Raw genomic sequence first — 25613 nt, forward strand, 5'->3', positions numbered from 1 at the left:
TTAGTTCCACATAGCTCCTTAGGCTGCGACTGGGAATTGTTACTTTGTTTATTGTATCAGCAGACACAGGCCTCAGAGTGTTTGTAACTGTCTGTCCCAGTAGCTGTGTTCCCTTTATTTATTTGTGTGAGTGGCACAAGAGAGGAACAGAGAAATCAGCCCCTCTATTGCTTAATACACTATAAATGTGAAACACTTTGGGGCTTAGGGGCTGGATAAAGAACGTCAGGAAACAAACACAAATTAAAAGCACTTTTGATTTATTAGCTGAAAACTGTTTAAAAATGTAATTTACAAGTTCCACATATCTGTTTAAAAATATTTACACTTTCAGTCATTTTCGAGTTTAGTTACAAACTGATAGTGGGAAAAACACATGATGTATAAAAACTGATACCAAAAACTTCTTTTTACAATATTTTATGTTTCTTGTTTTTTGTTTTTAAAACAGGCCGTCGATCTTTCATGTGAACATTATTATAAGGGCCTGACATCACTTCTTGTGATGTCACTACTTGCGACATCATTGTGATTTGCATATGATAATGGGCTCCTTCACTATTTTCCTCATTTGTGCCCTGTTTATTCCATGACATGGTTCTATAGATATTAAAAATAATTATATAAATTCACAGGTATTCAGCCCGTTTCTATGGTGATGTCACACATTGACAAGTTTTCGTCTGCTTCTTCTATTTTTAGGTGAATACAAATCACCTGCCGTTCCCCCTCCTTCCATTTCTTTTTCTTTTTCACCGCCTTTCTTTGTCTCTCTCGCTCTCTGTATCTCTCCCCCTCTCTATCTCCCACACACTCCTGTTAGCTTTAGCTTCATGAATCTCACTGCCACTTCTGGCATTCATATGACAAATCCTGAGGAACATTTCAGGACAAAGGACAATCAGTGTGGAAGACGAGTTGCTCGGAGTGCAACAGATTGTCCTAGCACATATATGCTTTTGATGTGGAATTTCGCTATTTCACCACATTCTTCAAACAGAGTCTGCTGCTAACAGTGGCTCAATTCTGGTAAAAAGAAGAGTTTGGCACGGCAGAAAATGAATAGGGAGAGCCAAGTCGGAGAGGAGCCATGGGTCACACTTAGTTATAAGGCCTGAGACACAAGCTGATCCATCAACCGAAAACAGTGTGTAAAAGATGCAGCAAAAGTTACTTAAAAACAAGGTATATGCTCTGTTATATCTAAAAATAGGTTATTTCTTGAACACCTGTGCTTCGCTTTAGTTCATTACATATACTGCAGTGGCATTTGTTAATAGTAATACATACATTTTACCAATGAAGCTTCCATCTCCTGAGCCCTGACAACATGCCTACTTTGGGTGTGTTGGGTTTATAGGTTCTATCACTAATCCTACAAGATAGCTGAAAATACAGTTGTTAGTCCCAGTATTGTTCAGTGTTGCTTTTACAGGAAGTGTGATCAGGTGTGATTGAATTTTTTTCTTTGTATCTCTTCATCAAATAAAAATCAAGAATGTTTATTTTCTTTTAATCCACATTGTGCTCGCCTTCAAATGTGTATCCTGGTGCATCATGTTGCTTTGCTTTGTGCACGGAAGTGAACAATCTCTGGAAACAAACACTTTTATAACTCTGCAAATACTGTTATCTGTTTTTCTTCTTTACTGCTAGTCGGGTCTTCTATCAAAAGTCCTTCACACTTTCAGCGCCCTTCTATGTTTTTTTCCCTGTGTGTTCGCAGATGACTTTGTAGCTCTGATAATCGACTAAAGGTCTTCCCACATTCATTGCACTTGAATGGTTTTTCTCCTGTGTGAGTTAGCTTATGAGACCTTAATGCTGAAGAGAAGCGAAAACAACTGTCACTTTCACTACAATGATAGGGTTTTCCCCCGTGTGTGTTTGCTGATGACTCCGAAGTTGTGATAACCGACTAAAGCACTTTGCACATTCACTGCATTTGAATGGCTTTTCTCCTGTGTTTGTTCGCTGAAGATTTTGTAGGAGTGATGACGTACTGAAGCCCTTTGCACATTCACTGCACTTGAGTTGCTTTTTTCCCCGTGTGTGTTCGCTGATGACTTTTTAGGTCCGATAACTGACTAAAGCACCTTGCACAATCACTGCACTTGAATGGCTTTTCCCCTGTGTGTCTTTGCTGGTGTCTTTGACGGCTTTATAATTGACTAAAGCTCTTCACACATTCATTGCAATGGCATGGCTTTTCCCGTGTGTGTTCGCTGATGTCTTTATAGGTCTGATAATCGATTAAAAATGCTCTTCCCACATTCACACCACTTGAATGGTTTTTCTCTTGTGTGAGTCTGCTGATGATTCCTTAATGCCGAAGAGTCACAAAACCTCCTATCACATTCACTACAATGATAGGGATTTTTACCTCGTGTGTGTTCGCTGATGACTTTGTAGGTCTGATAATCGACTATAGCTCGTCACACATTCACTGCATTTAAATTGTTTTTCCCTCGTGTGTGTTTGCTGATGAAATTGAAGGTGTGATGACTGACTAAAGCATTTTGCACATTCACTGCACTTGAATGGTTTTTCTCCTGTGTGTGTTCGCTGATGTCTTCGAAGGCTTGATAACTGACTAAAGCTCTTCAAACATTCACTGCACTTGAATGGCTTTTCCCCTGTGTGTGTTCGCTGATGACTTTGTAGGTCTGATAAGTAACTATAGCGCTTTACACATTCACTGCACTTGAATCGCTTTTCTCCTGTGTGAGTTTGCTGATGACTTTGAAGGCTTGATGAGTGCCTAAAGCACTTTGCACATTCAGTGCACTTGAATGGTTTTTCCCCTGTGTGTGTTCGCTGATGTCTTCGAAGACTTGATAACTGACTAAAGCTCTTCCCACATTCACTGCACTTGAATGGTTTTTCCCCTGTGTGTGTTCGCTGATGACTTTGTAGGTCTGATAAGTAACTATAGCGCTTTACACATTCACTGCACTTGAATCGCTTTTCTCCTGTGTGAGTTTGCTGATGACTTTGAAGGCTTGATGAGTGCCTAAAGCACTTTGCACATTCAGTGCACTTGAATGGTTTTTCCCCTGTGTGTGTTTGCTGATGTCTTCGAAGACTTGATAACTCACTAAAGTACTTTGCACATTCAGTGCACTTGAATGGTTTTTCCCCTGTGTGGGTTCGCTGATGAATTTGAAGGTTTGATAAGTGACTAAAGCTCTTTACACATTCACTGCACTTGAAGGGTTTTTCCCCTGTGTGTGTTCGTTGATGTCTTTGAAGGCTCGATAACTCACTAAAGTACTTTGCACATTCATTGCACTTGAATGGTTTTTCCCCTGTGTGTGTTCGCTGATGAATTTGGAGATTTGATAAGCGACTAAAGCTCTTTACACATTCACTGCACTTGAATCGCTTTTCTCCTGTGTGAGTTTGCTGATGACTTTGAAGGCTTGATGAGTGCCTAAAGCACTTTGCACATTCAGTGCACTTGAATAGTTTTTCCCCTGTGTGTGTTCGCTGATGTCTTCGAAGACTTGATAACTCACTAAAGTACTTTGCACATTCATTGCACTTGAATGGTTTTTCCCCTGTGTGTGTTCGCTGATGTCTTCGAAGACTTGATAACTCACTAAAGTACTTTGCACATTCATTGCACTTGAATGGTTTTTCCCCTGTGTGTGTTCGCTGATGATTTTGGAGGTTTGATAACTGACTAAAGCTCTTTACACATTCACTGCACTTGAAGGGTTTTTCCCCTGTGTGTGTTCGTTGATGTCTTTGAAGGCTCGATAACTCACTAAAGTACTTTGCACATTCATTGCACTTGAATGGTTTTTCCCCTGTGTGTGTTCGCTGATGAATTTGGAGATTTGATAAGCGACTAAAGCTCTTTACACATTCACTGCACTTGAATCGCTTTTCTCCTGTGTGAGTTTGCTGATGACTTTGAAGGCTTGATGAGTGCCTAAAGCACTTTGCACATTCAGTGCACTTGAATGGTTTTTCCCCTGTGTGTGTTCGCTGATGTCTTCGAAGACTTGATAACTCACTAAAGTACTTTGCACATTCATTGCACTTGAATGGTTTTTCCCCTGTGTGTGTTCGCTGATGAATTTGGAGGTTTGATAAGTGACTAAAGCTCTTGACACATTCACTGCACTTGAATGGCTTTTCCCCTGTGTGTGTTCGCTGGTGTCTTTGTAGTTCTGATAACCTACTAAAGCTCTTGACACATTCACTTCACTTGAATGGTTTTTGTCCTGTGTACGTGTGCTGATGAAGCTTGAGTAGTGATGACAAACTAAAGCTCTTGCTGCATGTGTATGATTCTTCTTTCTTGGTTAGTGTCTTTGGGTCGGGTATATATTTGTCTATATTACATGACTGTATTTCCTGATGGGCTAACATGGCTGATAAAGCACTTGGGGTTTTGTCACACACTTTAAATGTGTGCGGTATTTTACACGTTTGATTTCTGTTTTAATAATAAAATGCAATATCCACCAAATATTTGCCACACTCCTAATATGTAGAAGGTGTCTTTGTATGTGATTGTGCCTTTAGATTGGATTATGGCTATGCACGCTTGCGGGTTAAAATGTATCTTCCTTCTGGCCGGTGCAAATTGGGACAGTCTGTTGTATTGTAGATAGAACTCCTCTTTCCTTTACCCGTCAGTTGTCCGGCTCTGATCTGTTGTGCTCTTCTCTGGTTACTGCTGTTTGTCCAGAAAGAGTTTACAATTCTCCTAGAGCACGGAATGATGGCTTGTCCTCATTTTACAAAACAGAGCACTGCAGTAATCACATCATACCGATCCCATGATCAAAGTTGGTATTGGACACTTGTTTATACAGGAGGTGGTTTGTTATTGTTGTTGCCTTAATTTTCCTAAGGTCATTTCTTTATCTTGTGGCGTGGAGGTGCACAGTTCGGCCTCTTATAATCCCTGAACTGCCCTTGATGCTTCATCCAGGATATGTCAGTTTGTGTGCAGGTTCCTATGTCGCCCACTGTGCTGAATACTGTAGCTCATTATTTCTGCTATTATTGAAGATTTACAGCATTCGCTTCATCATTGATGGTCATTTCATACAGTCGAAGCTTGTTTTCTGCTGGATGTAAAGATATTTAACATTACTAAATTGAAACATAATGGAATGAGAATTCACAATATTTAACTGGTTGTAAAAGACATTTCGGGGGAGATTTACCAAATCTCCACGCAATGCAGCGCAGCCCTCCCCCTGCGAGGCTGCGCTGCGTGACAGGGCGGGAGCAGGAGAGCACCATATTTTCAAAGATATGGCTCTCACCTTCCCTTTCCCTTGCGCTGGCACTGATTACAGCGGCCCTGCGCCATGCATACACCTTAGCACCAGAACGCTAGGGTGTGTGTGTGTCAGAGTCTAGCATAGGTTTTGTACAGGAAGGGCACCCTTCCTGTACAAAATACTATGCCAGACACGAGGGAAAGCTTTTCCCATTTTGTATACGTGTTGCACAGTGCAGCATGCATGCTAAGTTAGAAAAGGAAGGACAAATTAAAGTATTTCTCCTTCCTTGCGCCTAGGTTAAAAGGGTGCAGTTTTCTCACGCTAAACCGAATCTGCTGAATTTGGTAAATTGGGTTTAGTGTGAGAAGCCTTGGGTGGTTGCACGGGAACACCCATGCACCACCCTTGCAATGCTCTCCGGCGCAAAGTAATGCGACGCAGTGCTATGCGCTGCTTAACATTAATTTTACGTTATTTGTCTGAAAGTAAATTAGGAAAAAAGGATTTTGCACTGTCTTGTGCCACTTTTGTGACGAAAACACAGCACAAAATGTTAGTAAATCTCCCCCTTCTTCTTTACCGCCTTTGAAACTTAGCAAGGAATATTTCGGCATACAAAGATATTTAACTAAAAGTTCTGTTGATCAGGTGACATCTTATTAATGTCTGAAAAGGAGGTGATTTATCAGTGTTCACAGAGTGACTGAGCAAAGTAAGGGTGCTCTCGGAGCTCCCAAGTACTTAGTGGTAAAGCTGAAGATAGAAGCACATGGTCAAGATTTAATTTAAACAACAATAGATTTTAGAACAAGAGATGGATCAGGCTGGGCTGCAAAATTTCCAGTAACTCTTTACGAAGTATACAACAAAAGTAACTCCATTCACACACTTCTTCTCATTCCTTTCCTATTCACTTAAGATCATCTCAAATACCAACTCCTGTCTTTACTCGCTGTTCATAAGTCACCTTTGACACTTTCAACAGCTCCCTTGGTTCAAGCATTTCTGGTTTCTTCTAACCTGGAAGATTGGAACATTATTGTGAGTTGAGGGGGGTTTCCTATCGACATAACATCTGTCCATTTCCCTGAAACTGGTGAAGCTTACAGCACCTGGTTCTGGACCTAAAAGATAACTTTAATAAGTAAGTCTTTAGTTCTTCCTAGAGTAATGTAAATGTAAATGTTCTGTAAGATGCAGCTCTTTCCGGAGCTTTTGTGTAAAGCAGAATGAGGGGTTCACTGTAAGGCCCATCCTTTACATTATACACGCAGATAAGGCAAACAAATGTTGATTCATATAATATAATATTCAGCGAAATCAGTCATTTAGTACTTATAGAGAATCCATCACAACCAATAATATACCTGACATATCCCCACAGCAGATGTGTGCATATTACTCTTTTTTCCCCCTTTTCCACCATTACATGGCATATGGCATGCCGTTGTCCGTTTGGGGCCCAGGAAGCCACTTTGTGACTGGATGGGTATTTGGCAGAGTGGGAGGAGGTGTCATTTATCCACAGGTGATGCGCATTTCTACCTTTCCATATTTCTCATATTCAAGTTTACCTAATTTCCTGTCCTTCGACCACTCTGTTGCCCTGTGGCTGCACACTCACTCTGTGGGGTTCATCAGAAGTCAGATAACGGCCTGATAGTCACAAGGCCTGTGACTGCTGTTCTCTGTGCTGTTCTCTGTGCTGCTCTCCCGCTGTCTGTACTTGTTCTGTGCCCGTTTCTTCCCTCTGTTCCCCTCGCTGTCCCTGTGTCTCTCTGCCCGGTTTTCCTTCTGTCCCCCTTGCTGTCCCTGTGTCTCTCTGCCCGGTTTTCCTTCTGTCCCCCTTGCTGCCCCGTGTCTCTCTGCCCGTTTTTGCCTTTTGTTCCTTAGCTGCCCCTGTAAACCTGTGCCCGTTTTTGCTTTCTGTTCCCTTGTTGCCCCTGTAACACTCTACCCATTTTTGCCTTCTGTTTCATCGTTGCCCCTGTATTCCTGCTCCCTTTTGCCTTCTGTTCCACTCGTTGCCCCTCTATTTTTGTGCCCTTTTGCATCCTGTTGCCTTTGTTGTCCCGCACCGCTCCTGCCGCTGCGTCACCTGCGGCCCCGCCCCTTGACTGCCCATTCGCTGCCCCTGCCTCCCAGCTGCTCCTCCCTCCCACCTCCCCACATATGCCAGCTGCAGTGCGGCGAGGAGAGCGACCCTTGACCCTACCAGGTAGGTTCCCCCCCTCTGCAAGGCACCACCTGTGGGTCCCTGCCCCAGCTGCCGCTGCTGAGGAAGTTCAAGGCCCTCCTCCACCCACAGGCTACCATCTGCGCCTCATCCCTGGTGGCCAGTGGTAGGCCGTAGGTTCGTTCCTCTTCCGCTATATGTTGTATTTTCTGAATTGCCTGTATTGCCTTATTGTCATTGTTGTGCCGCTGACTGCTGTTCTCTGTGCTGCTCTCTGTCCGTCCTGGCTGCCTGTACTTCTTCTGTACTTGTTTCTTCCCTCTGTTCCCCTCGCTGTCCCTGTGTCTCTCTGCCCGGTTTTCCTTCTGTCCCCCTCGCTGCTCCTGTGTCTCTCTGCCCGTTTTTGCCTTTTGTTCCTTAGCTGCCCCTGTAACCCTGTGCCCGTTTTTGCTTTCTGTTCCCTCGTTGTCCCTGTAACACTGTGCCCATTTTTGCCTTCTGTTCCATTCATTGCCCCTCTATTTTTGTGCCCTTTTGCCTTCTGTTCCCTTGTCATCCCGCACCGTTCCCGCCGCTGTGTCCCCTGTGGCCCCTTACTTTCCATTCGGTGCCCCCGCCTCCCACCTCCCAGCTGCTCCTACCTCCCACTTCCCCATATATGACACTTGCGCGCCAATGGCGCGCCTAAGGCAAGCCCATCTGCGCCGGTCCGCCCCTGGACCGCACCCAGCACCAGAACCCCTGGTCCCCGCACCCGCCACGAGGAACGCCACCACTATGATGCCAGCATTCTGCACACTCTCAACTCTGGACAGACTCACACCTGCTTCAAGGCTGCCCCAAAACGCACACACGGACCCTTCACCTGCCGGAACTGCAGCAACACCAGTCTCAGAGCCGACGAACCACCCGCCAAGAAAGACCTCAACCACCTCTGATGCATACTGCTGAACACCCGCAAACACGCCGTCGAGCTCTGGGGCCTGCTCGACACAACATCCCCGGACGTCACCTTCCTGACAGAGACTTGGATGAACGACTCCTCTGCACCCGACATCGCTATAGCCATCCCAGACGGCTACAAGATCACCCGCAGAGACCGCACCAATGGAGTCGGAGGAGGAATCGCCATCGTCCACAAGAACAGCATCAGGGTCTCGACTAGCACCGACAATACTCTCAGCACCACCAAACCAATGCATTTCCAGATCCACACAGACCCCAACTCCACCCTCAGAGGCACCCTCATCTACCGACCCCCCGGACCCCACCCCTAGTTTAGCGACTCCATCGCCGACTTCATCAGCACGCACACCCTGACCTCCAGAGACTACATCCTCCTCGCAGACCTGAACTTTCACCTTGAGAACAACAACTACAGAAACTCCACAACCCTGATCGACAACCTCAGACTGACTCAACTCGTCACAACGCCCACCCACTCCGCCGGCCACACGCTCGACCCTTTCTTCTCCTCAAGCCTGCACGTCTCCTTCAACCACACCACCGAACTCCTCTGGACCGACCACCGCTGCATCCACTTCACCTTCCAGAAACCCATACCACACCACCGCACCCAACAGATCCCCCGCTGCTGCTGGAGCTAATTCACCAAAGACCAACTACGTGCAAACCTCGCTCTCAGCCCTCCCACCAAACCCTCCAACACCGACAACGCTGCCTACAGCCTCAGATTCTGGATCGACGACTGCGCCAACACCCTCGGCCTGCCGAATAAACCCCCCCACTGAGACACCAGCAAGAGGGCCAGCTGGTTCCCCCCAGAACTCCTAGCCTCCAAGCAAGCTTGCCGGAAACTAGAGAAGAAATAGAACAGTGAACAGACTCCGGACTGCCACGCAGCACAAAAGGACACCATCCGCAACCATCACCACCTCATCAGGGCTGCCAAGAGGACCTCCTTCAAAGACCGCTTCAACTACAACGCACACAACAGCAAGGAGGTTTTTCAACATAGTGAAGGAACTCTCAGAACCCCAACTCCAACACCAAGGACATCCCGCCGTCGCAAGCCCTGTGCGACTCCCTCGCCACTTTCTTCCACCGCAAGATAGCACATATCCACTACAGCTTCAACACCCATACAGCCCCAAACAAACAGCAACACAACAGACTCTCTGCACACAATCGACCACGATCCCCTGCTAGCCTGGGCCAGCGTGAGCATCGATGACACCATCAAGACAATGAGCACAATCCACTCCGGCTCTCCGTCAGACCCATTCCCGCACCACGTCTTCAACAAAGCAAGCAGCTCCATCGCACACCACCTGCGCAACGTCATCAATTTCTCCCTCAAGACCGCGACCTTCCCAGAGAGCTGGAAACATGCTGAGATCAATGCCCTACTCAAAAAACCTAAGGCAGACCCAAGAGACCACAAGATCTTCCGGCCCATCTCTCTGCTCCCGTTCCCAAGGTCATTGAGAAGATCATAAACAGACAGCTAACTCGATACCTTGGAAGAAAACAGAATCCTGGACCATTCCCAGTCAGGGTTACACAGCAACCACAGCACTGAGACCGCCCTCATCGCCGCCACCGACGACATCAGGAACCTGCTGGACAACGGTGAGACCGCAGCACTCATCCTCCTAGATCTCTCCGCCGCCATCGACACCGTCTGCCACTGCACACTACACACATGCCTCCAAGCTGCAGGGGTTCGAGACAAGGCTCTGGAATAGACCACCTCCTTCCTCTCCGGCAGAACCCTGAGCGTCCGCCTCCCCCCATTCTGATCTGTAGCCTCCGAGATCATCTGCGGCGTACCACAGGGATCCTCCCTCAGCCCGACACTGTTCAACATTTACATGGCCCCGCTCGCACACGTAGCCCGACAGCATGACCTCAACATATTCTCCTACACCGACAACACTCAACTGATCCACTCCCTCACCAAGGACCCCATCTCGCCATAGCAAACCTCCACGAAGGAATGAAGGCCGTCGCTGACTGGATTAAGATCAGCTGTCTGAAGCTGAACTCAGAAAAGACGGAGGTCCTCATCCTCGGCGCCAACCCTTCAGCCTGGGACGACTCTTGGTGGCCGACGGCACTGGGGGCAGTCCTGACAATCACCGACCACAAATCCAACCTGGGAATCATCCTCGACTCAACGCTCTCAATGACCAAGCAATTCAACTCTATCTCCTCCTCTTGCTTTAACACCCTCCGCATGCCGTCCGCAAGATCTACAGATGGATCCCGACAGATACAAGAAAGACAGTCACCCAGGCCCTTGTCAGCAGCAGACTCGACTACGGAAACGCCCTCTACGCGGGAGCCCCAACCAAGCTCATCAAACGACTACAACGCATCCAAACTGTCTCAGCACGACTGATCCTCGACGCCATGAACACATCACCCCCCACCTGAGAGACCTGCACTGGCTCCCCGTCAAAAGGAGGAAATCCTTCAAGCTCCTCATCCACGCACACAAGGCACTCCACAAGACCGGCCCAGCCTACCTCAACGACTTTCCTTCTACATCCCCAACTGCCAGCTATGCTCCGCCGACCTCTCACTCGCCACTGTCCCGCGCATCCGAAGAACAACCACCGGCGGGAGATCCTTCTCCCCCCTCACCGTCAAGACATGGAACACCCTCCCACTGAGCCTACGACAGACTCAAGACCTGCTCACCTTCAGGAGGATAAACAAGACCTGGATGTTCGATCAGTAGCAGCCAACCCAGCGCCTTGAGACCCTCGCAGGTATGCAGTGCGCTTTACAAATGACTGATTGATTGACTGATTGATTGATTGAAGGCCATGGATCTCACTTCTTGTACAACAATTATTGCAGACATAGGGCCTAGTTAGGAATTTGTCCAACAGAGTATTGCCTCAAAACTAGGGGTGGCTGAAGAATTCTGCTCTGCCGGCAGACCTCGCAAAGATTTGCCCACACCGTTCCCCAAACACTCCTCAAAGTGATGCAGAACGGAGTTTTTCTTCTCAAGCGGCTCGCCAATGGTAAGGTGACGAGTGCTTTGAGAAAATATAACGCGCTAGACCTCCTCCTGGTGAGATTTCTCACTGCGGAAAGTCGCGGCAGGTCGCGATCACTCGAGTGTAGAAATCTCTCATTTTTGTTGATAAAGCTGCCACTTGATTAGAATGTCAATTAGAGCAGCAGAAAGCAGCAGCGCCATCTGGTGCGACCCATAGTGCTGTTCGCGCTGATTTTACAGTGCGGGAAAAACTCCTGGCACAAAAAATCAGCGAGAGTAGTGCAACTTAGAAACTCTGCCACTAGCGCAAGTTTTCAGAGTGCGGCGGGGTTTCCCTGGCACTTCGTGGAGTTCAGCGGACTAAAACTCTGCGAACTACACCAAGGCCTAATCAAAATGTGATAGATATCCTGTCTGCCTTATTATAATTGCCATAAGATGTAATACATTTTTATTGGGCGGGCAGGATACCTGTCACATTTGTGATGGAGTAAGCCATCCGCTGAAATCTAAATCAGGCCTTTGGTGTACATTATGTCCAGTGTGGCTAGCTGGGCTAGAAGGATCTTGTTGTTTGTCGGTCTCTCACTGCTGTGAGGTCACCGCCAGGCAGAACTTCAGTCAGCCGCGCCTTTTGCAGGTCTTCCTTTCTAGGCAGGACTTCTGTCAGCTGTGCCTTGTGCGGATCTTCCTTCCAGGCAATGACTTCTTCCAGCTGCGCCTTGTGCAGATCTTCCTTCCAGCCAGGGCCTATGTCAGCTGCGCCTTGTGCAAATCTTCTTTTCAGGCTGCAGCTTCTATCAGCTGTGCCTTGTGCAGATTATCCTTCCAGGCAGGACTTCTGTCAGCTGTGCATTGTGCAGATTATCCTTCCAGGCAGGAGTCTGTCAGCTGTGCCTTGTGCAGATCTTCCTTCCAGGCAGGACTTCTGTCAGCTGCTCCTTGTGCATAGCTTCCTTCCAGGCAGGACATCTGTCAGCTGTGCCCTGTGCAGATCTTCCTTCCAGGCAGGGCTTCTGTCAGCTGTGCATTGTGCAGATCTTACTCCCAGGCTGTACTTCTTTCAGCTGCATCTTGTGCAGATCTTCATTCCAGGCAGGAATTCTGAATTCTGTCAGTCATGCCTCGTGCAGATATTCCTTCCGGGGGGAGGGGGGCTTATTTCAGTTGTGCCTTGTGCAGATCTTCCTTCCAGGCAGGACTTTTCTCAGCTTTGCCTTGTGCAGATCTTCCTTCCAGGCAGGACTTCCGTCAGCTGCGCGTTGTGTAGATCTTCCTTCCAGGCAGGGGCTTCTGTCAGCTGCGCCTTGTGCAGATCTTTCTTTCAGGCAGGACTTCCGTCAGCTGCGCGTTGTGCAGATCTTCATTCCAGGCAGGAATTCTGAATTCTGTCAGTCGTGCCTCGTGCAGATATTCCTTCCGGGGGGAGGGGGGCTTATTTCAGTTGTGCCTTGTGCAGATCTTCCTTCCAGGCAGGACTTTTCTCAGCTTTGCCTTGTGCAGATCTTCCTTCCAGGCAGGACTTCCGTCAGCTGCGCGTTGTGTAGATCTTCCTTCCAGGCAGGGGCTTCTGTCAGCTGCGCCTTGTGCAGATCTTTCTTTCAGGCAGGGCTTCCATCAGCTGCGCGTTGTGCAGATCTTCCTTCCAGGCAGGGGCTTCTGTCAGCTGCGCCTTGTGCAGATCTTTCTTTCAGGCAGGACTTCTGTCAGCTGTGCCTTGTGCAGATCTTCCTTCCAGGCAGGGCTTCTGTCAGCTGTGCATTGTGCAGATCTTACTCCCAGGCTGTACTTCTTTCAGCTGCATCTTGTGCAGATCTTCATTCCAGGCAGGAATTCTGAATTCTGTCAGTCGTGCCTCGTGCAGATATTCCTTCCGGGGGGAGGGGGGCTTATTTCAGTTGTGCCTTGTGCAGATCTTCCTTCCAGGCAGGACTTTTCTCAGCTTTGCCTTGTGCAGATCTTCCTTCCAGGCAGGACTTCCGTCAGCTGCGCGTTGTGTAGATCTTCCTTCCAGGCAGGGGCTTCTGTCAGCTGCGCCTTGTGCAGATCTTTCTTTCAGGCAGGGGCTTCTGTCAGCTGCGCGTTGGGCAGATCTTCCTTCCAGGCAGGACTTCCGTCAGCTGCGCGTTGTGTAGATCTTCCTTCCAGGCAGGGGCTTCTGTCAGCTCCGCCTTGTGCAGATCTTTCTTTCAGGCAGGACTTCCGTCAGCTGCGCGTTGTGTAGATCTTCCTTCCAGGCAGGGGCTTCTGTCAGCTGCGCCTTGTGCAGATCTTTCTTTCAGGCAGGACTTCTGTCAGCTGCGCCTTGTGCAGATCTTCCTTCAGGGCAGGACTTCTGTCAGCTGTGCCTTGTGCAGATCTTCCTTTGATGCAGGGGCTTCTGTCAACTGTGCTCTGTGCAGATCTTCCTTCCAGACAGAGGCTTCTGTCAATGGTGCCTCGTGCAGATCTTCCTTCCAGGCAGGGCTTCTGTCAGCTGCGTCTTGTGCAGATCTTCATTCCAGGCAGGACTTCTGTCAGCAGCACCTTGTGCAATTTTTTGATTTCCCTGTATTACACAAGCATGTAGTTTTGGGATGTATCTGGCTCCCCTGCCGCCACACGGAAATGGTGGATTGTTATGACTTTTGTATTATGTCTTGTTAGCGTTTGACACCATTTCTTTTCTTTGTCTCTGTTACTAGTAGCTGATACTTCACCAGGGAGCGTGTGAAGGTCGCATTCGGGAGATTTGCTCTAGTCACCCTTGAGGCGGACCCCGGGGGTACTCTGCGCTCCCTTGCGCGCTGCTGTAGAAAACGCGGACTTTTCTAGGAAATTGTTATTGACTAATAATAACTATTTTTAGATGCTGTAAATATTTTAATTAGGAGTTTTTACTAGGAGCCCCCACCTGAAGCGAGATTTACATCGCCAGGGTTGTTCCCACTGTATGACACAGCGCCGCTGTTGCTAGGCGCTGGTCACTTCCCCTAACAACTCGAGCCGCCATCTTGGGCCGGGGAAGGCTCGCGCTGCAGATCTCAGCCCCTCCCGCCCTCCCAGGATACTTAAGGGCTTCCCCACTCGCATTCGGGAGATTTGCTCTATTCACCCTTGAGGCGGAAGCCGGGGGTACTCTGCGCTCCCTTGCGCGCTGCTGTAGAAAACGCTGACTTTTCTAGGAAATTGTTATTGACTAATAATAACTATTTTTAGATGCTGTAAATATTTTAATTAGGAGTTTTTACTAGGAGCCCCCACCTGAAGCGAGATTTACATCGCCAGGGTCGTTCCCACTGTATGACACAGCGCCGCTGTTGCTAGGCGCTGGTCACGTCCCCTAACAACTCGAGCCGCCATCTTGGGCCGGGGAAGGCTCGCGCTGCAGATCTCAGCCCCTCCCACCCTCCTCCCCCACACAAAGATGTATTTAAACAACCGACCTACCAGTCCGCGCAGCGGGCGGGCGCAGCGGGCGGGCGCAGCGGGCGCGCCGGCGGCGCGCCAAAGGCAAGCCCGTCTGCGCCCGTCCGCGCCTGGACCGGGCCCAGGGCCACCCCCCCTGGCTTTTATCCCCTACCTCCAAGAGGGATTTATACATCTAACCAGCTTCGGGACTGCCGACCCCCCCAAGACCACTCATGTACCATATTTGATCCTAATCATCTTGCGGGAAATGCTTCTCATAGCTGACCGAACTGTTCCGCACCCATATCAAACCACCAGGAACACCCTCGATGTAAAGCCAATAAAACATTGAGTGATTATTCTATGGCCCTCATTAATGTTCGATCTCTCGGCAAGCACCGACAAGAAATAGTCGAACTAATGGAGGACAAAAAGTTAGACTTATTGTTTCTAACAGAGACCTGGATGGACAATGCCTCTGATCCGGATCTAGTAATCGCTGTTCCCCACGGGTTCTCGATCTATAGATTGGACAGACAACGCAAGAAAGGGGGTGGGATAGCAATAATTGCCCGGGACTTATATGCGGTCAGAACCAACGTGATACCGCTCCTCTCTTGTGAGGCTCTTCAATTCTCCATTAAAGTAACACCTTCGGTGAATTTTAAAGGCATCCTCCTTTATCGTCCACCAGGGCAAAGGTCGGGATTCATTTCCGACATTAGTCGTATGTTGGAAGTGTCTGCCCTCGACGGTTCATTCACCATTCTAGGCGACTTTAATTTTCATTTTGATAAAGCAGAAGATAATGATACAGTCGATCTTCTGACATATTTGACAACTTTTGGCCTTTCCCAGTTAGTCAAAGCCCCTACTCACCAAGGAGGCCATACTCTTGACGGCTTATTTACCAATCTAAATGACTTACAGGTCACTGACATTCTTCCTCTCATTTGGTTAGACCACTATGTCATAACGGCCACACTGACTACCCACGATACTGGAGCAATCATGGCGAGTGCCAACCATCGCCGGACGTTTTTTGCCTGGAATGACATCGATAGCGATAGCTTACAATCCCTCCTGATCACCTCTAGCCCACTCCTCTCACAGGACCCTAACATTGCTATCACTCAATTTAATGAATGGGTGGCCACCGCGACTTCCACCTTGGTTCAGGCAAAACAATGCTCGCGTAATAGATCATCTCCGTCAGCCCCCTGGTACTCTGCGACTCTAAGGACACAAAAACAGTTGTGTCGGAGGAACGAAAGGAACTGGCGCAGACACTACTCTGAAGAGGCCAAAACCACATACAAAGAAACGGTAACCAAATATAAACTTATGATTTTGGAGGCCAAAAAGAAGTTATTTTGTGAGAAAATAGAACTTTCTAAAAACTCCAACAAGGCCTTGTTTGAGACCACCAAACAGTTAGCCGGTTGCTCGCCCGGTCTACAACCTCCCCCCTCCCAATCACTTTGTGATGCGCTGGCAAATTTCTTTTATAACAAAGTCAATGATATTTACGCAGCCTTCGCTAACAGCGTAAAAAACTCTCCCAAAATTCCCCCTGAGCCGGTTTGTATCCCCAGGACTAGCCCCTCGCTCTCTCAGTTTACGGAGGTCTCTACTACCCAGATCAGGGAAATGATGTCTTCCATTAAAACAGGTTCCGCCCTTGATCCCTGCCCCTTTAAAGTATTATCCCCAGTCATGGAGGTAGTGCTCCCAGCCATCACTATCATTTGCAACACCCTGATCAACACAGGCATTTACCCATCAGACTTGAAAAAAACTCTATTAAAACCTTTGTTGAAAAAACCAAATCTTGATAGGGATGAACTCAAGAGCTACCGACCCATCGCCAGTCTCCCAGTTTTGGCAAAGATCGTCGAAAAGGCTTTGAATGTCCAACTGTCAGCCTTCATAGAAGCACACCACCTACTGGATGACTCCCAGTTTGGTTTTCACCAACACCATGGGACGAGACGGCCCTGATCAAGGCTACGGAGGATATTAGAGCTATTCGGGATGCTGGGGGAACAGCAGTCTTGATAATGCTGGACCTGTCGGCAGCCTTCGACACGGTCGATCATACCATCTTGATCGACCGTGTCGAAGGCTTGGGTGTTCAGCAAAGGGCCAAGACTCTTCTGGCCTCCTTTTTGGCAGAAAGAACCCAGGTGGTCACTATAGGACCCTTTCAGTCCTCCACCCTATCACTGCCATGCGGAGTACCACAAGGCTCATCCCTGAGTCCGACACTTTTTAATATATATGTGTCGGACCTTGCCAACACTATTCGAACTCACGGGATGAGCCTTACATCCTTCGCTGATGACACCCAGCTGTTCCTGGCCATCAGAGATGACGGCCAAAAAATCGCCGATGACTTCAATCTGGGCATGCAAGCCATAGGAAATTGGATGGCTGCTAATTGCCTCAAATTGAACTCAGATAAGTCCGAGGTGGTTATCTTCGGAAATCTAACCCCGGAATGGTCTTCCCGCTGGTGGCCACAGTCCATGGGACCTCCCCCCACTCCCGTTAGCAAGGTGAGGAACTTGGGAGTCATGTTTGATGACCGTCTTACTTTCCTCCCTCACGCTAACCAGATCACTTCCTCGGCATTCTATAAGTTGCGACTTATAAAGAAAATTCTTCCCTTCCTTCCGGCCTCAGCTGGCAAAACTTTGATCACGTCCCTGGTTCTGTCCACCTTGGACTACTGCAATGCTCTTTTCTTGAATACCCAAGAAAGAGTTCTTAATAAAATGCAAGTCATCCAAAACGCCGCTGCCAGACTGCTGGGTGATGTTCACAAGTTTCAATCAGTGTCGGGAACCATCAGAGAACTCCACTGGCTTTCTATCAGGAATAGAATAAAATGTAAAGCTCTCTGCATTGTCTATAAGGCTTTGCATAACCAGGGACCAGCCTTTCTCATTCAACAACTCATTCCCTACCGTCCCACCCGGTCCCTGCGATCCTCCAATCTGCACAAGTTGGTGGTTCCCCGCACCAAACTGGTCTCTTGGGGCGATAGAAGATTCCTCGTATCAGCACCTAAGCTCTGGAATACTTTGCCACCAGCCATAAAAAACAGTCCATTCCTTTGGTCCTTTCGAAAGCACCTCAAAACCTGGCTTTTTAATCAATGATCCCACCTTCCATCTTGGTTGAATTCAGCAGATACTTAGCGCCGAGATGCCCACGGGCCTTCGTTCGCGCTCTAAAAGTGTTTAAAATAATAATAATAATAATGGGTTGCTGGACCCTAATTAGGTTTATATTTTGCCTTTACATTATCTTTTAAATTTGCTAATATTGTGCTGAGTAGTACTTTAGTTTCGTACATGCCTCTCCGGCACCCCCGGAGGTTGTGCTACAAAGACAGATCTAGGGTGCACCGAAGTTGTGCCTAAGGCAAGCTTCTGTTGGTTTCACCCCCATCCGGCTGTTCATATCCGCTACTCATGGGATGAGCTGCTCGCTTTTAAACCTTTAGGTAAGACTTGTTTAGACCCTACTTTGATTCCGTCTAATACTATCAGCAAGAATAGTTGCCTAGATTGTAAGCTCACTCTGAGAACCTACAGAATTGTCAAACTTAGCTCTCCTATACCGCATGTCTTTAGGTTGCCCACTCCTCAGATGGAAATCAGAGGCATGTTTATTAATGCATGGTCTCTAACAGAGAAAATCAGAGGCATGTTTATTAATGCATGGTCTCTAACAGAGAGTCCTATTTTGCGGACTTTCTAGAATCTTGTGCACTGGATTTTGCTTTCATCACTGAGATCTGAGCAGATGCTTCATCTGACCCAGATCTAATTGTTGCAACACCCACGGTTTTTCCAATTTCAGGCTTGATCATTTGGGGAAAGGGGCAGTGGGTTAACAATCATTTACAGGGACAACCTCAATGCCTCCTTTGAGACATTACCGGCCGCCTCTGATTATGAAGCACGTGCATATAAAATTCCTCTTTCTAATCGTTACTCCTTAAATGGTGTACTTATTTACTGCCCCCCAAAAGCTAGGACAGCCTTCTTAAATAGTAACAATCAGCTCTAGGACATTAAATCAAATTCCCTCGATTTCACTCTACTCGGTGACTTCAATTTCCATCTTGAAAATTCTGCGGATAAAGATAGGATCGATCTCTCAGACCCTGGGGCAAGTCTCGGTCTCACCCGTTAGTGACAGCTCCGACACACTCAGCCGGCCTCTCATTAGATGGTATTTTCTCAGACATTCCCTTTTCAAGTCACTACTGCACGTCCACTTCTCTGGTCAGACCATCGTGCAGTTATGCTTCAACTGAATTTGGAAGCGGAAGTTGTCACTGTTCATCCTCAGCCGCTGGGGTCCTTATGCCGCTCCTGGCATAAAACGACCCCTGAACTATTGATGGATGTTAGAAATGGGGATTTCTGGTTGGCTAAGGCTTGCGCCAAAGCCAGGCAGAAACCACCACTCTAGTCAGGGCAAGGAAGTCACCCGCCAAGATAACCCCTGCTCACCTCCTTGGTAGCTTGGCACGAGCAGTTAGGCTTATCCTAGAGGCAAGGTGTAAAGCGTTTGCGCGCGCACCCAGCAACAACACCCAAGGCCCACCACAAAGGAAACTCCACACAAGGTTATATATAAAAATAGCCTTTGTATTATACCAAACACATTAGATAATAACCACACAATTTACACTGTGCCACTGGCACAGGCGGAATTTACAGGGGATTATATACACAGGACAGGGCCACATGGACCACTGTCAGGAATAAGCACTTTTAGAATTAGCACTTGGTAGAAATAGTACTTTGTAGGAATAACACTTAGAACATAGAATAATTGTAGCACAAAATAGCAACTGTAGCACACAACCAGTAACCACTGGTAAAAGGTAAGTACACCCTACGCAATCCTAACCACCTTAGGCATATATCACGCAGGGAACTATAAACTCACTAGCATAACTATACTAGGTAAAACAACCTCCTAGGCATAAACCAAATCTAGAGGCATCAAGACAGGGTGCGCAAAACATACTACACACAGTACATTTCCTAACACCCAAAAGTATCAGCACATAAATCAGCATAGCACATAAATCACATTAGGGTCCAGGTTGCGCCACTGCGCCAAAACCTAAACGTAGCAGCTGCCCACTACTTGCTGGACAGCTGAGGACAAGAACAGGGCCTAAATGCTGCAGCTGGCACTAAGTGCTGCGCAGCTGTGGACGGCCAAAGTAGGGGCGAAGGAGTGCGATTCACTCCTGAGTCCAAAGACATGTCCCTAGAAAGGAAACCTAAACGTAGCAGCTGCCCACTACTTGCTGGGCAGCTGGAAATGACAAACTGCGGCAAGGGCCCTCACTGGCCCTTAGGAGCAAACTGTGATACCTGCTGGAGCCCTCTGGCTTTAGAAATACATATTGCGCCCTTTTGGGAGCCCTCTAGGCTCTAGTCACCAATGGGCATCTAGGGGAGCCCTTCTAGTTTCTGGCATACCGGGGCCCCTGGAAACCATCTGGCTCTCAAAACATTGGTGCCCCAAAAGATAGGAGCCAAGGGCCTCAGCACAGGCACCTCTGGGGCCTTTCAAATAAATATGCCCCCCCAAGCCCCTCACAGGGACTTTTAAACAAATATGGGCCATCGTTGGAGCCTTCGCGGCTCTAAGACAAATAATGAGCAAAACGGTGGAGCGGCCCGCTGTCAAACGGGCATCTCGAATACTGTCTCCCCCCTCGCATTAACCAGGCGGCTCTAAAGAGAAGCCGCCGTCGGGGCGGCCCACCACTGCGGGCCCTTGTACTCGTATGGCCTTCCCCCCGCCCCAGCCATCTTAACTTACCGGCTTTCTCTTCCTCGGGCGGCGGTAGCGCTCGGCGGGGCTCTCTCTCCTCATGGGAGCCCCGCCTTCACCATGAGCCCGCTTCGCTCACTCTTCACCTGGTCCCCCATCTCGGGACCAGGACTTGATGTGGAGCCTTCGTAGCTCCGGGGCAGCAGTCCCCTCTTCCGGCCGGGCGCTGGCCAATCACAGCGCGGCGGCGGGCGGGATTACCTTCGAAATCCAGAAGTCCCGCCCATCGTCAGGCACCGTAACTTCCTGTTTGCGGTGCGAGGGCCGCGATGGTGACTTCTCGGGGCACAGAGAGGGGTAGGCACCCTCGAGGTATAAAACAAAAGTAGAAATGGGGTGGGCATCCGTTAAGGACACTAATAGGCGGGGTGGGTACCCCCAGTGTGCACACAGGGACAGGAGCGCTTCCCTGTGGGAAAACACCAGCGCTCTGCCCAGAAATACAAATAAAGCGCTCACAAAGCGCTGGGGGCACAGAAACCCTAGCCCAACAAAGCAACTGGGGCAAAAGGGCTCCAAGATGTCCTGGGCATCAGGGAGGGCAACGCAGGGCCCAGGGGCCAGCACACAGGGCACTCCAGCAAGGAGACAGCCCCCATGGCGGTCCCTCCTGGGCCCCACTAGCAGCAGCCCCCTCCTATTAGGACCCAAGCAGGAACTCCAGGTATCCAGGCATCCAGGGGCTGGGCAGGGCCCAGGGAGGCAAGCCTTCCCCTGGGTCCCAGCAGCAGCACACCCCTGGTAGATTCAAGTCAGGAAACAAGAACAATTAACATGAGGTCACAGCCTCTTTTTATACACCAAATCCCTTTGTCTCTAGGGTGCAGGGTGGGGGAAAACCAGACGCAGCTGGTTCTGGAGCACTTTGTTTTGCTCAGCCCCTCTCCCTATTCACAGGACAGGCTAGGGTCATCAGTCGCACCAAAGGGGGCGGAGACAGCATTGTGGAGGGAAAACCCAGCCCTATTCAGGTCCCGGGTGCACTCCTCTCACCCATCTGGCTGTCAATCTCTCTATTCACCACCGGGGCATACCATCCTGACTCCTGGAGCCAGGCACACCAGCCAGCTCCAGCCAATCACAAGCCAGACAGTCATTTCACTTTTATTGCACAGGGAGGCCAACTTCTAGAAGTGGCACTTCCACACTAGACACATCAACGCTGCACGCATCATCGCACAGCATTTACTCTCGCGAGTTCGCACATACCAAACTCAACCTTGCACTCCCCACGCATCAGGAATTACCATGGACACACACATTCCCCATGCATTCCTATGGGAGGGCAGGCCAATCTCACACACGCACTAAGAGAGCGCACACACTTTATACTGCGCCACAGTGCTAAAGTGCACAAAGACCAGAAATCACTATAATGATGTAACATTAAAAGGCAACAAGTTCAGGGGTGAATCTGCCAGAAGGGCCAAGTCCAACAATGGTACATCTCACTCAATCTATGCCTGAGATTACTGCAGATTTAGATGCAGCCGCGGATGTATATCGTCAGTGGATTGACTCCAGTCTCCATTCGCTTGCTCCATTTAAAAATCAGAAAAATAAAAGATTTTTTCCCTCCAAACCTTGGTTTGACGAGAACCTTAGAGCTCACAAACAAGCCTGCAGAAGGATAGAAAGGAAACAGCACATCCACTATGATCCCTGTGATAAAATCCCATACAAGCACGCCATTCAGGCCTACCATGATATAATTTTTAAAGCAAAATCCAGTTATTGTGCTGTCAAAGTTAAATCTTCTTTAAACATCCCCAAAGAACTCTTTGCGACAGTGGTAAAACCGAGCAAGCTTCCTGAACCTAAAAACATTACTGCCGACGAATCCTTCTGCAATTTGTTAGCAACTTTTTTTCAAGATAAGGTCAAAGCTACCTATAATACGTGTTCACACAAGCATCCTCCCTGTGGTGTAACCAATAAGAAGGACACAGGCATTGAACTGGTAATGATGGCTACCACCCCTTCAGACCTCATCAGAACAACAGGAAACAGGCCAGCAAAGGAGTTGGGATCAGGTAGTGTCGGGTACTGGCAGATACCACCTCCCCGACTCGATCAGTACAACAGAAAATATGGCTGTCCCTCACTCTATGACACGGGGAGCCTGCCCCTTAGTCGGAGATACGTTTCTGCTACCTTTTAATCTTCTATCGGAAGATCAAGTTCAATCATTATTTAGCCAAATTAAATGTGGCTCTCCCTTGGATCCCGGCCCTCCCAGAATTCTTCACTTGCCACCTGATGCCGTCTCCAGGCACCTCGGGGACATCCTCAACAGGATGCTCACGTCTATTTATTTTCCTGAGAAATAGAGGACGGCCTCCGTTCTGCCTCTCCCATAAAAGCCCAACGTAGTCAGTAGCAATAGAAATAATTAGAGGCCTATCTTGCGTGTTCCCTTCCCTGCAAAGGTTGTGGAGAAGGCTGCGAACTCTGAGCTTTCACATTTTATTAATTATAATTCACTTCTGGATGCCACCCAATTTGACTTTAGAAGCCAACAGATGGGCTATCTCTGAATACAGCCTCAGAAGAGATACGGCAAACCCTTGACACAGGTGGAAATGCTGCTCTGACCTTGTCGAACTCTCTGCAGCTTTCAACAGTTAACCAAAGCCTTCTTATTGACTGTCTCTTCACTATAGGGATCAGGGGCAAGGCCCTTAAGTTCGTTAAATATTTCCTTTCAGATAGAGAGCAATTTGCTGAGTTCAATGGCGTCAAGTCGCCCTCTTTCTGTCGACCGAGTGCAATTCCGCAGGGCTCTGCCCTTAGTCCGACCCTTTTTACCTTAAACATAACCTCTTTGGCTAACCTTATAAAATCATTTGGCTTTGCAATGGTATCCTCTGCTGATGACACCCACATTGTGGGGTTTGTGGCCAGCAACCCTGAAGACACTGCAGCTCGCTTCCATGAGTGTATGCTACAAGTCGGTAGGTGGATGTCAAAAGACTGAGCTCGGGTAAAATCAAGGTTCTGCTTTTTAGGCAGGAACACATTGTTCTGGTCCCCCACCTGTGGCCACAGGAGTTGGGGTGCGCCCTACCCCGATTACCAGAGTCAAAAATCTTGGTTTATACTTTGACAACAAACTCTTTTGATGGGCACGTAAGTTTTGTCACTTCCTCCCGTTTTTTCATACTCCAAATCCTCAGTAAAATCTTTACCTTTATCCCTTCTGACTTATGGAAATCTCTGATCGCTGCACTTATTCTTGCTAAAATAGATTATTATAGCGGATTTATTCACCAACATTCAGAAAAAAAATCTAAAATAAAGTTCAGGTCGTCCAAAATGCAGCCACTCTGCTGCTTATGGCAATACCCAAACGCCAATCAGTTACTTATGTTCTTCCTTTAGTTCATTGGCTTCCTTCATTGGCTTCCTATAAAAAAAGGATTGAGTTCAAATCTTCATGCATTGCATTCAAGGCACTGCGTAACTCCAGTCCAGAATACCTTAATCAACGCTTCCAGTGGTACGTCACTAAAAGATCACTGCCCATATCTTATACATCGAATCTCATTATACCTAAGGTCAGAAGGGCTCCTTGGGGAGACAGAAGCTTAGTAGCCTGCACAGCTAGGCTGCGGAACTCTATGCCACCTGATCTCAACAAAAATGTCAGACCTGCTCTTGTTCCGTAAATCATTAAAAACCTGCCTTTCCAACCAGAAGCTCTTCTTGACTGAAGCTTCCAGTTCATTCTATCTTTTGGCTTGTTTCCTTCTTCTTAATCTGAGTATCCAGCACCTAGACACCTTTGGGTAGCAGAGCGCTCTACAAATCTAACTTTCATTTAATTTCATTTCACCTTACATTTCATCCTTCCAGGCAGGACGTCTGTTAGCTGTGCCTTGTGCAGATCTTACTTCAAGGCAGAACGTCTGTCACCTGAAGTTTGTGCAGATCTTCCTTTCAGACTGCGGCTTCTGTCAGCGGTGCCTTGTGCAGATCTTCCTTCCAGGGTGGGCTTCTGTCGGCGGTGCCTTGTGCAGATCTTCCTTCCAGGATGGGCTTCTGTCAACGCTACAAGTGCTGCTCCAAGGTTTTATTCAACCACTGTATCTGAACATCCCCTGGTAAATACCAACTAGAGAAATAACATCCAGCCTGCACCAGCAGAGCGCAGAAAGCTTTTCAAGAATATCGAGGTACCTTGACTTTCTCTGTCTGTCGTAACTGAAGATGTTAATCCTTGGTAACATCAATCCCCTTTGGACAAGGTCCTCCATTTTGCTATCAGAATGTAACTCAAGTCCGTATTGCATGAAGCTGGGTGGTTCTCACCCAAAAGAGGGCCCTCCACAAATTGCTGACATTTTCTTACAGACGCTGGACAGCCGTGGCAACACACAGACCAACTACACCCCCTCAGGGATCACCAGTCCATCTGCCAGGATGAAGACTCAGATCTTTCAACCTTCTCTGTTACCGTCTTTGGAACGGCCTGTCTCTGAGATTCGTGGAAGCTCCACACTCAGTGAGCTCTGAGTTGCCTTGTAAAACCATCTCATGAGAGTGGAAGAAAAGAACAATAAGTGACACGCACTGCACAGAAGTGTAAATAAATCTACCATTATCATTCCATGTACCATTGTCCTACTGCTGATGTATCCACATGGACAACATTTCTGGCAGACATGTTGTGCTGTCTGTTGCTACATAAATAGGAAGTAGATTCCAACTGCAGTAAGAGTGCAGTTTCTTGCAGTCAGAGTCCAGGCACAAGGAGAATCTGGCGCAAACAATGCAATAACACAGGCCAAGCACGAGGAAAATCTGACGCAAACAATGCAATAAAATGTGACAAGCACTAGAATAAACTGATGCAAACTATGCAATAACACACGCCAGGCACTAGGATTGACGCAAACAATGCAATAATACAGGCCAGGCACTAGGAGAATCTTATGCAAACAATGCA

General features: G+C 48.1%; 1 protein-coding gene across 1 annotated transcript; it reads right to left on the reverse strand.

The window, feature by feature from the left end:
• Positions 1 to 255: 255 nt before the first annotated feature.
• Positions 256 to 20892, reverse strand: LOC144805868 (uncharacterized). The gene is made up of 2 exons (XM_078672348.1): positions 20867 to 20892; positions 256 to 4210 (listed from the first exon to the last, which is right to left on the reverse strand). The coding sequence occupies exons 1-2, from the start codon at positions 20890 to 20892 to the stop codon at positions 2380 to 2382; spliced, it is 1857 nt and encodes a 618-aa protein (XP_078528474.1). The 3' UTR covers positions 256 to 2379.
• Between the last annotated feature and the right edge of the window lie 4721 nt (positions 20893 to 25613).

Source organism: Lissotriton helveticus (genome assembly GCF_964261635.1).
Source record: "Lissotriton helveticus chromosome 1_1 unlocalized genomic scaffold, aLisHel1.1 SUPER_1_unloc_30, whole genome shotgun sequence".
Lineage (NCBI taxonomy): Eukaryota > Metazoa > Chordata > Amphibia > Caudata > Salamandridae > Lissotriton > Lissotriton helveticus.